Source organism: Bicyclus anynana, chromosome 23 (genome assembly GCF_947172395.1).
Source record: "Bicyclus anynana chromosome 23, ilBicAnyn1.1, whole genome shotgun sequence".
Classification (NCBI taxonomy): domain Eukaryota; kingdom Metazoa; phylum Arthropoda; class Insecta; order Lepidoptera; family Nymphalidae; genus Bicyclus; species Bicyclus anynana.
Genome location: NC_069105.1, coordinates 4,916,555 through 4,929,619, shown reverse-complemented (window position 1 = coordinate 4,929,619; position 13,065 = coordinate 4,916,555). Strand labels below are relative to the sequence as shown.

General features: G+C 46.6%; 1 protein-coding gene across 3 annotated transcripts in view; it reads left to right on the top strand.

Annotated features, from left to right (window-relative positions):
- Nucleotides 1-13,065, top strand: part of LOC112052382 (lutropin-choriogonadotropic hormone receptor) — a 44,210-nt gene that overhangs the window by 25,733 nt on the left and 5,412 nt on the right. For 2 of the 3 annotated variants that reach the window (XM_024091421.2, XM_052888822.1), the window contains 7 exons: nucleotides 5,565-5,633; nucleotides 6,604-6,744; nucleotides 9,082-9,222; nucleotides 10,251-10,316; nucleotides 10,390-10,533; nucleotides 11,261-11,332; nucleotides 11,544-11,670. In XM_024091421.2, the coding sequence (XP_023947189.2) occupies nucleotides 5,565-5,633; nucleotides 6,604-6,744; nucleotides 9,082-9,222; nucleotides 10,251-10,316; nucleotides 10,390-10,533; nucleotides 11,261-11,332; nucleotides 11,544-11,670 (760 nt within the window). The remainder of the gene's footprint in view (nucleotides 1-5,564; nucleotides 5,634-6,603; nucleotides 6,745-9,081; nucleotides 9,223-10,250; nucleotides 10,317-10,389; nucleotides 10,534-11,260; nucleotides 11,333-11,543; nucleotides 11,671-13,065) is intronic. The other variant, XM_052888821.1, reaches the window with a different exon arrangement.

Sequence of the window (13,065 nt, the reverse complement as noted above, 5' to 3'; positions counted from 1 at the left end):
TGAACATTAATCATGTCAAGTGTCAACGCACAGACACCGCCCGCCGCTGTAGACATACATGTGAAAGTTGAAGCTGTCGGTAGTCCGGTTGTATCTCAATGAATTATTTGGAAACAGGACATAACAATTACTCGTTTTCACAGTCAGGTACACACATAAACATCGGCGCCAAGCGCCAAGTGCCGATATTTCGTTGCAAAAAGTCCGTCGGAATGTAACTTTTAATTAGTTATATATCGGAGCCGATAACGAGATGAAGCAAACTTTCTACTCGATAAAAACTTGTGCCGTGACTTACGAGTGTGTGTGTGTATGTGCGCTGCAATGTACGCACTCGCCTCCATGAAGGCTGATAGTACAGGAAATCTAGAAAAAATCGTATAAGATTTGTAAAAGAATCACATGACGCGAGATTTTTTTACCATCGGTAGGGAGCAACCCAACAAGCTTAACTTGAGTAGGTACATCGACCAGTTTGTCGATGATCTTCGGAATGTGGATGCGTCTAATATTCCCTCCACCTACCTTCCGTATTTAAAGTCGTACGATAGTACTTCAATAACATTAATTGTAGATGAGAATGTCTTCTACATTTTTTGTCAAATGAACTTTAATGTAAAACTCATAGTTTAGGAGAAAAACGCAATCCAAAAACTTTTTGAGTTTCTGAGCTACTCCAAGGTCGACGTACTCAAGTTAAGCTTGTTGGGTTGCTCCCTACGGATAGTTTAAAAATATCGAGTCATGTAATTCTTTTAGTCATATTTTCTGGATTTTCTGTACTATGAAAGCTTGTCAGATGTTCCTACTAAAGATTAGAGTGATTAGTAAGTAATCTATACTGAAGAGTATGTTTGTTTGTTTGTTTGGTTGAACGCGCTAATAACAGGAACTACTGGTCCGATTGGAAAAATTCTTTCAGTGTGATATAGCTAATTTATCGAGGAAGGTTATAGACTATAAATTATCCCCGTATCCTTACGAGAACGGGAACTACGCAAGTGGAACCGCGCGGCGTCAGCTAGTTAGACATAAACTTATAAAATAGGCAGACACAACAACAAAATCAGCCGGCGTAGTCTGTTAAAGTGGCTGCACTGAGTTACAGTTTAGAAGTGACGTGTCTGACTACCCGCGCCCTCGACATGTCGTGTGGACACTTTCAGTCTCCTTCAACTACCACACGTTCATTTCTTAACGTTCATTACACATTACATTGCATTAATCATTATTAAAATATCATCAAGAAATCTACCAATAATACAAGCTGTATTAAACATCAGTTGTGACATGTTACGAAATTCACCGCAGCGGCTGGAAACTGCATCAGAATGCACGGCCGCACCACATCCGTCCGTCTAGAACAGAGCTCCGAACATGATTGATCGCTTGCAATCGAGCGCCGCGCTCGCTCCGCCGCGATCGTGGCACCGCCCTCACAGCGAGCAATGAACACACAACATCATCCATCTCAATGTGCTCGTGTATCCGCTGCACGACGCTATCTCGTGTAATACATCGCGTTTATTGCGAGTGTAGCAAGTGCTCAGAAGTAAACATTCAGAAATGAAGCGAGGACAGGACAATAGAGACGCTTCCACTGATGACGTAGTGCACACACACACACTCAGTGGTGAACATTACTGACGCGCCACAATGGAAGGATTTAATGAATAAACTCGTTAACTTCAACAAAGCAAAGTACGGCTATTGCACGCCATTGCATACATATGAATGGTTTGTGTTCGACGATGTAGCTGAGTATTTCTGTTATCACATGTTTTAAAATCTGCACACCACGCTAGTACATATTTTTACTGTGTCCACTAGATTACAAAATTTAGTAATTCTTTTATAATAAACTGCCACGTGAAACCACAGGCATGTCCCTCAATAAGTCTAAAAGTATTTATTTAATGCAAGGTTATAGAAAAGTGGTGTTATCGTGTAAATGACTATAAAAGACAAAATGGCTTGGAAATGAAATGTATTACACGACTGGCTATTTATAATAACTTTTGTTAAATGGTGATAAACTGAAAAAGAAAAAACCTGGCTTAGTTCGTTTTAGGCTCTTCTCGAACAAGGTTACAAGGGTACCAAATGTACCCTTGTAACTTTAATTTTGAGTTTTCGACTAATTATTATCACTATTGTAATTTTGTTACCTTACGTTTCGAAAGTGCTTGTAAATTATTAAGCCTAATTGAAACAAATTAATTTCGAGTATTGATCTTTGAGGCCTGTAGTAGGTACAGATGAGCGCTTCTGATCAATCAATGTATCCCGGCTGAAGCTTCTGACAATCTGAGGGTATTGTCGTTATTGTGGGATGCGTCTCGGTAATATCAGCAAATAAAGGAATCGCACTAATTTTATAAAGGCGAAATTTGTGGGTGTGTGTAACGTGTAAGTATGTTTGTTCCTCCTTCACGCTGCGGCTTGCAAACCGATTTGACTGAAATAGGGAATGGAAATAGATTTTACTCTGGATTAACACATAAGCTACTTTTTATCCTGGAAAAAACACGGTTCCCATGATATACAGGACATTTATGATATACAGGATTTCATGCGAACGTAGTCGCGGACGTGTGTAATGTATGCAAAATATGTACCTGAGTAGGTACGAGAGAGTCGGCTAACAATAGGCATAGAAGCTTTATTTGCACAATATATTGCAGGCAAAATATTTTACGTATGTAACATAACATTTTTCAATTAAACGTCTTCAGAAGAATGGATGTTGACAGATTCACAGACCGACGGACATCTGACCCTATTTCCGATTGTACCTTTTGTGGCACGGATACTACGACAGTAGGTATTTGTTGGAGTCGCACAGTTTATCCATACTAATATTATAAAGCTGAAGAGTTTGTTTGATGGAACGCGTTAATCTCAGGAACTACTGGTCTGATTTGAAAAATTCTTTCAGTGTTAGATAGCCCATTTATCGAGGAAGGCAATAGGCTTTAGACTATCCCCGTATTCCAACGGGAACGGGAACCACGCGGGTGAAACCGCGCGGCGTCAGCTGGTATCTTATAACTGCGCTACTAAGCACAGTTCGAACAACTTCAACAAGTAACCGCCTCAAAAGGGTATCAAAAGCTCCTCGGTGCCCATGCTAATGTACCCACGCACACACACACCGTGCGGAGCACTCGGCGCTAATCGCTGACACAGACAGCCCCCTCCCCCCTCCCCCCGTCGCCCGACGGAAGCTGTCACCTGCGGGGGCACGCGTGTGTCCCCACACTATCGGCACACTTGACCCTTGCAAAGCAAACGATAATCGATACGTTGAGATTTAGATTAACTAAAATTACCATTATTAAGTCACTAACTTTTTTAATCAAAGAATACTTAGATAAAGTTGGAATAAGCTCACACGATGTCTCCAATGGTACACGTATCTACCTGATACAAGTTCGGATGTCTCAACTGTAACACTTTCATTATGGAAACAAAAAGTGAGGCCAAGTGTGAGATAAACTCATGCACGAAGCGCTTGCCATTATCTACAGGTACAACATAAAATTGAAAATTTTGAAAAACCCCTGAATGCCTTGAAATTATTAATTACTCTCTCGATTAAGTCATTAATATTCTTTTTCAGTGCGCTTTCATTTGAAACCCCACTCGAGTATATTTGCAGACATTCGGTGGTCCTTCCCCACTTTCAACCATCAGAACTTTTAAGCACCTCCCGATTTTTATCAGACATGCCTAAAACACTCGCCTGTAAGTCACCTTTAATACAAAATAAAACTAATTTGAAATCGCTTCATCCGTTCGGGAGCTGTGGTGTCAGACAGACTGACAGACAGACAGACATGTCAAACTTTTAACACCCCTCTTCTTCGTCAGCCTGAATCATTGAAACGATTTCAGTACACAACATTAACGAACAATATAAATACACACAAACATTTCCTTCTATCGACCTTACCGACCCGGACAATTAAGTGCGCCCTAGTGACTTCGAATGGAGACGTCGGCTAAGGTTTAGGAGCCCCTCAACTGGCGGCTCGCAGTAATCTGCAAACGTCGCGTGTCCGCCGCGCATTCCGACCCTCGCCCTCCGCATTATCGCCGTGACGGAAGACTCGTACAGAGTCGAGCTCCATTACTGTAACTGCTCAACTGTCCTCACTATCTTCATCGCCATCAGCCCTTATGTAACGCCCCCCTACGAACCTCCCTCCTTTTACGAGTAGAGAAGGGTATAGCTTACATATTACTCTGCTCCAATACAAGTCGGCGAACTTAGGATGACAATGATGACTCTACAGATCCCTGATACAGGACTTCGTGATCCCCGAGCTTAATAACGAGGCAGCTGAGTAGTAATCTTCGCCTTAATAGTAGGTAATCATTCTATTCCATGAATTTTTATTAATCAGGGCCAAATCGCGAAATGAACCCTATGGCTTTTTAGCCAATCGTACGAATACCGATAGGGGGCATCACCGATCATAGACAATTATATGCTCTATGAGATCATTGGTATTCAGGCGTCGCAGCCGATGTTGTAGAGGAGTCATTACTGGCGAGAGCTCTCGGTTGACTGGAGCCCGCGCCGGGAGCTCACAGCCGAGGCGGGATTAGACAACGGCACGCTCATTTGTACGCCTTTAATTACGTCTGACGAGGGTGAAGGGTCCGCCGCCGACCAGTGAAGGAGTGCACGCATTCATTCGTGTCCGCGCAGGCCTTTAATCCTTTAATTAAAACGCAGAACGCACTCGGTTTATTTGTCGCACTTTGTCTGCGTGGAATAAAGGTTTCGTCTTGTTTACACTCTAGCTATTTAAATACATGTAAAAGATCAGCATACGCAATAAACGTCAAGTTTTCGTTAAATTCAAAAAACTGATATAGGCACCTAAGTAGTTCCGTGAATATCGTTAACTAATCCACAAATCCCATTTCACCAAAAATCAATCAATATTGAATTACTAAAATAAAGTATAAATTGACTACATTGACCTTACGTTTGAGTAGAATACTAAGCATTTTTGAGATAGATACTACGAGTATGCGATTTCCAAACTAAATTTAAGACTAACCATTGCTAAAATTATAACTATCTATTAAGTGGCGAATGTATATAAAATTGATGGTCCGTAATGACAAATATTTATGGATCCAATGAGCTTTGTTTTTTCGGCATTGGAGAGAAAAATTATAAAAAGTGCTACCGAGTTTACCCAAAATAAATTAAAAATCTTAATTAAAAATAGTTATTAAAATCACGCAAATATTGTACGGATCCGGTCGAAGCTAAACTGCTAAACGGTTTTTCTTCTTTACATATTCGCTTAAAATATATTTACGCGTACGTAGCGAAGAACCTTGGACCGATCTTGAAGTCGATTACAACCAGGACGCAGTAGTTGACGAAATCTTTACATCGAAAGCGATCCATTGACCTTCCATGTTTTAGAATTTCGCAAATTTTGGCGCTTTATCCTCCTCGCGTCCTCTCTCACACGCCGGCGGCGACCTCGCCGCGAGCGCTGGCGCTCGGCCGCAGCTCACACGATGTTCTGTTGCAGACGGCTCGAAGACAACCTGCTCGGCGAGTTGCCGCCCGCCATTCATCTGCTGCCGATGCTCGAAGACTTGTAAGTGCCGAACGAGTGCTGTGAAACTGCAGCCTTGAACTCGATTGTGAAACATGACCGACCTTTTCGCATTCAATAACTGCCCGATGTATCGCGAGCTACATGTCCTCTTACTCGAACACTTCCCGCGATTTGTCATTGCAACGCCAACTCGCAACTGTAATATGTGACGTCACGAACGTAGCAGTTGTACTGTGTGCCACTTCATGTCAACCTTTGAGAACATGGTGAAAATCCATTCAATGGTTTTGTATTTAGATGCGATGACGAGCAGAGCGATAAAAGAAAATCTATTACGTATTCAAGTAAACCAGTATTTTCTTTTACAGTAATGTAAATTCATGCTGTTGAGTTTTCTTAAATTTGAAATGACTTCTATGGACTATGATGGTTGAAAAACGCACCATAGCTAACAAAAAATCTGTCTCGTCATCGTCTCGTGGTTTTTTTTTTATTATTCTTTACAAGTCAGCCCTTGACTACAATCACACCTGATGGTAAGTGATGATACAGTCTAAAGATGGAAGCGGGCTAACTTGTTAGGAGGAGGATGAAAATCCAATCGGTTACTCTAAGGACGAGGCCAATCATAAAGGTCATAAATATGACTGACCAATTAAAAGGGCCCTAAAACATTACCCCGAGGGACTCCTTCTTCACCAACTGTTTAACGGACGACCATTCACGACTTTTGTATTATAATTTTTAATGGAACTCAGTATTTTGCGTGCTTCATTCTGAATTCTATCCTGACAGAGTAGTGATTGTCTGATCAACTTCTCACGTTCCAACGCACAATAATCGGAAGCCTCCAACAAGCCACAATGAACGCCAAGCACGTTCTTCTCCTCTCTAACTGACCGGATGTCGTTTTATCGCCGAACATCAGGTCGCTTCCAGAGAGTGAAGATGTCGCTTGTCGCCGTCTGTCGCGCAATAAGTTGTCTTGGCTACATCGCGTGTGTCGCAGGTCGCTGGCGAACAACCGAGTGGAGCGCGTGGAGCCCGGCCTGCAGGCGTGCGCGCGCCTCACGCGCCTGGAGCTGCGCGCCAACCCGCTGTCGCAGCTGCACCCCGCCGCGCTCACGCAGCTGCCCCGCCTCGCCACGCTGTGAGTGTCTCTCACCGTCGGCCGAGCGCCGCACGCCAACCCGCTGTCGCAGCTGCACCCCGCCGCGCTCACGCAGCTGCCCCGCCTCGCCACGCTGTGAGTGTCTCTCACCGTCGGCCGAGCGCCGCACGCCAACCCGCTGTCGCAGCTGCACCCCGCCGCGCTCACGCAGCTGCCCCGCCTCGCCACGCTGTGAGTGTCTCTCACCGTCGGCCGAGCGCCGCACGCCAACCCGCTGTCGCAGCTGCACCCCGCCGCGCTCACGCAGCTGCCCCGCCTCGCCACGCTGTGAGTGTCTCTCACCGTCGGCCGAGCGCCGCACGCCAACCCCCTGTCGCAGCTGCACCCCGCCGCGCTCACGCAGCTGCCCCGCCTCGCCACGCTGTGAGTGTCTCTCACCGTCGGCCGAGCGCCGCACGCCAACCCGCTGTCGCAGCTGCACCCCGCCGCGCTCACGCAGCTGCCCCGCCTCGCCACGCTGTGAGTGTCTCTCACCGTCGGCCGAGCGCCGCACGCCAACCCGCTGTCGCAGCTGCACCGTGATCAACAATGCTAAGCAGTATTCAGAGTCTTGTCGCTTGCGGTGCAAAAACTGCACAGTTAGATTTCTGAACTATTGACAGTGATCCTACGTACGGAGCCCTCGTTGGGCAAGTCCGAGTAGCGCTTGTCCGGTCTTTTCCTCGGTATTGCCAAATATAGAAGTCCATATGTCGCATAATGATTGAATGCACCGCAAGCCACGCGCGCGTACGTAGCTTGCGCAAGGCGCCGACCGGTCGCGCGGGTGCTGCTGCGGGAGCGAGTGCAGTGACGCAACGCGTGCGTGCGGTTCGATCGCTCGCTGCAGCGGCCGCTGACTCAGCGGAACGAGGTCAGCACGGGGGGGGACACACACAGACACCGCCGGCTCTCAACAAGGATACTTGCGAGCAGCCACAGCTATCTTCAAACGAGAAATATTTTACTCTAAACGGAAAACTTTATTAGGTCATTCTTCGTATTTGTGCTTCGACCTCACGACACTGGGACACTCGGTGCACGTCGTATGCGGAACACTACACGCTAACACACACACACGGACGCCCGCGACTCTGGTCGCGTGTCATTTTGTGTTATACAAATGCCACAGGAATTGCACTACTCCAGGATCAAAACTAGCCTATGTTCTGCTTCAGTACAATTCAACTCTGTACGAAACTACATCCTTGGTTTGTGCTTCGGTTCATTATTTAGCCCTGAAAAGCTGACTGATTGACAGACTTACTTTTGCTGTTTTAATATTAGCACCTATTGTATATACATGTTCGAATTCAACGGTGCTGCTTATGTATTTCCAAACAATCCTGAAATGTATTTAAAGCGCGCGCCGCGTGTACGCCGCCGCGTGCGTGACGTCCGGCATACGATGACAGCTACTCGTAAGTATTGATTAAGTGTTTTCACTGAATCGTTTATTTTCAATTACCAGAATTCGTCGTTTAGTTTAAATAAACTAGATCACTTAAAGTTTATAACGATTATCTGTAACAATAATCTCAAAAAAGTTTAAAGAAAAGTTTTTGACGCAACTGTATCTCTGTCTGTCTGTTCGTAATAAATTCGAAAACTACTGAACATATTTTCATGTAGTTTTCACTAATACCGTGTAATGTTTCATGACGAAGGTGCATGTTATAATAATGAATAAGTCAACGTTTTGTGTATCTGCATTGTTTCAAATATGATTAGTTGTCGGAAGAATCTGCCTAGAATTTTTCATTAAAAAACTACCTAACCCCTCGATAATAAAACAATACATTCCGCTTTTAAACAAAGATACCGCGCGAGTATCGGTGCGAGCGTCCTACTAGTTATTTTTTTTTCTGATTGTGTAAGTGCCGACCTCAGCGGCGTCACCGGCGACCCATCCTGATGGGGCCCGAAGGCAGAAGCAGAGTAGATGGGCGGAACGACTCTCTAAGGGCGCTTATAGGGCCGCTCGGGAAGGGTGTTTTGGCCTGAGTGTATCAGTCCGAGATTTTGAGTTAAAAAGCCCACGTCTGGGTGACGTCAGATATCAGGGACCTCGTCTTCGCCGGCGAAGACGCTGTGTAGCTCGTGTTTGTGTTGCCTGGGAAGCATTGTCGTTCGTTATGTCATCGTCAGGATCGTAAAGGACGTTAACGTTACTTTTTCTGTGGGCATACGAAAGTGGAAGGCACGATTTGTTGCTAAAAATGGAAAATTGAATAATTTAATAAAAACATAAAACCTAGTAGTTACTAGAGTACCTACAATTGTACGCAAGCAGACGTGCTTGTGCACTTGTTGAACGCCTGTGCTGTGTTCCCGCAGCGTGCTGTCGGAGTGCCGCGAGCTGGGCGGCGTGCCGGCGCTGAACGGCTCGCTGCGTCTGCGCACGCTGCGCCTGGACCGAGCGCGCCTCACGCACGCGCCGCCCGACCTGTGCACGCACGCGCCGCAGCTGCGCGCGCTGTGAGTACCGCACGCACACACGCACGCGCCGCCGGACCGAGCGCGCCTCACGCACGCGCCGCCCGACCTGTGCACGCACGCGCCGCAGCTGCGCGCGCTGTGAGTACCGCACGCACACACGCACGCGCCGCCCGAACCGAGCGCGCCTCACGCACGCGCCGCCCGACCTGTGCACGCGCCGCAGCTGCGCGCGCTGTGAGTACCGCACGCACACACGCACGCGCCGCCGGACCTGTGCACGCACGCGCCGCAGCTGCGCGCGCTGTGAGTACCGCACGCACACACGCACGCGCCGCCGGACCGAGCGCGCCTCACGCACGCGCCGCCCGACCTGTGCGCGCGCTGTGAGTACCGCACGCACACACGCACGCGCCGCCGGACCGAGCGCGCCTCACGCACGCGCCGCCCGACCTGTGCGCGCGCTGTGAGTACCGCACGCACACACGCACGCGCCGCCGGACCGAGCGCGCCTCACGCACGCGCCGCCCGACCTGTGCACGCACGCGCCGCAGCTGCGCGCGCTGTGAGTACCGCACGCACACACGCACGCGCCGCCAGACCGAGCGCGCCTCACGCACGCGCCGCCCGACCTGTGCACGCACGCGCCGCAGCTGCGCGCGCTGTGTTCGTCCGCATTCACCAGAACCCCAGGTGAGTGCCATATAAGGATCGTTCTCTTTTATGCTATCCGCTTCTCTTTTAATCTTGCCAGTGTTTTGCCGGAGCGCCCGGGGGGAGTGACTTGGATGATAGTTTCAGATACGGATAGGTGTAAGGGTAAGCCTCTCTCTATTCTAGTAAGTACAATACTCGTCAGTATAAAGTAGATGTAGGTGGTTTAGCCTGTTCGTTGTCTAACAGTTAACTTGGCTTTTGCAGAAGATATTCTTTAACTGTGAAACAGGATTTAAAACCGACGCATTCTCCAAGACTTAAGTTATACAGATTTCTGTTTTAAACCAGTCTTTCTGATATCTGACCATTTATAGGATGTGTGCCAACATTTCAACTGTACGTATGTCCCGCAGCGACCTGCGCTCCAACCAGCTGCGCAGCGTGCCCGAGTTGCGCAACTGCTCCGAGCTGCGCGTGCTGTGAGTATGAGCCGTGGTGGTGGGGGGGGGGGGAGTGAGCGCAGGCGCAGCAGTAACCGCGTGGCTGTTGCAGCGAGCTGTCGGACAACCAGCTGGAGGCGCTGGACGCGGGCGCGCTGCGCGGGCTGCGACGCCTGCACGACCTGCTGCTGGCGCGCAACCGCCTGCGCCGCCTGCCCGCCGACGCCTTCCGCCACACGCCGCAGCTGCAGCTGCTGTGAGTGTCATCACGCTGATCACTGTGCACGAGTCTTCTCTCAAAATGGTTAGGCTAATATAGTCCACCACGCTGCCCCGATGCGGATTGGCAGACTTCTCACACACAGATTATTATAAAGGAAATTCGATGTTTAATTACTTTAAACGCCACCAGTATCGTACCAATATTACTCTGGTATGAGCTGCTGACGAAATTTCAGATATCTTTTAATTATTGACACATTCATGCCTGAGAATTCCCAAGGAGGGGTTACGTCGTTTAAAATCACAAGCAAATAAATAATTCAAGAGTAAAATTAAAAGTTCATTATTTTTAGGTTATGAGATAAGGCAAAGGGGATGATGATGAAATCCTCGTACTTTACTGTACTTTTTGTAAAACCGTCGAATAGTCGTTTTTGTAGGGGGAAAATCCTGGATGCACACACCATCCACCATCAGAGGGATCCATGGACATCCGTTTGGGTAGTGCCGGACTCCTACCGGCTAAAAATCCCTCCTACCTCCAAAAAATGCTTTATTTTTCCTGTGTAGCTTTTGTCCAAATAGCGAATAGCTTGTCACTAGTACTCTTCTTCAGGGCCTCCTCTGGGTGAACGCGTCTCGTCACCGTTACTCGTCGCCAAACATTATTGCGCAAATACCGGTGCATACGGAATGCCTACTGGTTTCACATAGGTAAATGCAAACTTGTATTGAAAGTATTTAAAAAAATTACGTTACAGAGATCTCGAGGACAACCAGATTGAGCACATCGACATGGAAACCTTCGTGCCAATCTCCAAGCTGGAGGATCTGTGAGTCTCATGTCAATTTATTTTACTATCCTTTTTTTTGTTATACCAGTATTTTGAAAATTCTTTTATCACTAGAAAGCTATGTTATTTGTGATTGTCATAGACTTTATTTTATCCTCATATTCTTGCGGGAACGGGCACCACGGGGCTTCAGCTAGCTGTACAATATAATCTTAGTGAAACATACAATATATGCAATGAGTTATCGCAGTAACGTGGGCAACAACCGCTTCCCCGTGCTCCCTGCCGCCGGCCTGCAGCGCCTGCTGCACCTCAAGGCGCACAACAACCCCGCGCTGCGCCGCTTCCACCCGCCGGAGCTGTTCCCCAGGATACAGGTACAGCCGCCCGCTGCGCCCGACATCCTGCGGCCCATACAACAGGGCTCTACACAGTTCGGATGCCGTCGTCGATACAGGATCAGCTGTATATACTCGTGAATTTACAAAAGGCCTATGTCCTGCAGTGGGCATCCATCGGCTTATATGATGATGATGACTGATGAGGACGAAAAAGTATCTCTTCAGACGAGAAGGTGAGTTTTATGAATGGTTTGCGTAGGTGCATGAGTGCATACAATGTAACTCTTGTCTTAAAAGGTCTCCGGTGACCCGGGCTCCGAGGACACACAAACCAAAAGTCGCGTCAGCTCCAAACATATGTACATCACAAATTACCAAGTTCTGTACGAAAACCACGCGGTTAATGCAAGTGTCACCGATATGCGGTTCTCCAATATCGCGTTTTCCATTGAATTCTTTGCGTGCGCCAACACCGACCTCGAGATTATAGTATACTAAATATCTTTTATTAAAAATTTTAATAAAAAAAATTCAACCGACTTCCAATTCAAAAATTAACCTAAACTAAAAAGCAAAAAATAACATCTTACCTATGTGCTACCTTCTGATCAGTTTGAAGGCGGTGCCAAGCCAGTGATGTTTTAATTTAAGCCGTTTAAATTACAAAATTTCTGTGGTTCTTTCAGAAACGGCTTTAATTAAAACATGACACTGATTGGCACCGCCTTCAAACTGATCAGAAGGTAGCACATAGGTAATATGTTATTTTTTGCTTTTTAGTTTAGGTTAATTTTTGAATTGGAAGTCGGTTGAATTTTTTTTATTAAAATTTTTATTTTTTAATTTTTAGTGTTAGCACACCTACAGAGTGTGAACAAAAATTAATAAGCAATTAGTTGAAACGTTATTTTTTTATAATAAGTATCTAAGTCCTACAATCCCAATTTTAAAAATACTACCTTAACTCGTGTACAAAATTTTACTCCCCCTTTATCCACACGTAATATGAATATTCAGAAAAACATGAAAGGTGACTGTCCTCCGTTTTCATCACCAGACCCCTTATGCAGTCACAATCCACATGGTTGGAAAGTTCTCATCAATATAAAATTTATCAAGTCCAAACACAAGGTAGCTACTGTGAACCGTCGAGGAGTTCCCTTAACTCTCCTTCATCTTCGTCACCAGACCCCTAATACAGTCACAACCTATCCAGGTGGAAAGTTCTCATCAATACAAAATTATCAAGTCAAAACACAAGGTAGCTACTGTGAACCGTCGAGGAGTTCCCTTAACTATCCTTCGTCTTCATCACCAGACCCCTAATACAGTCACAACCCACCTAGGTGGAAAGTTCTCATCAATACAAATTTATCAAGTCCAAACACAAGGTAGCTACTGTGAACCGTAGAGGAGTTGTCTTAACTGTCC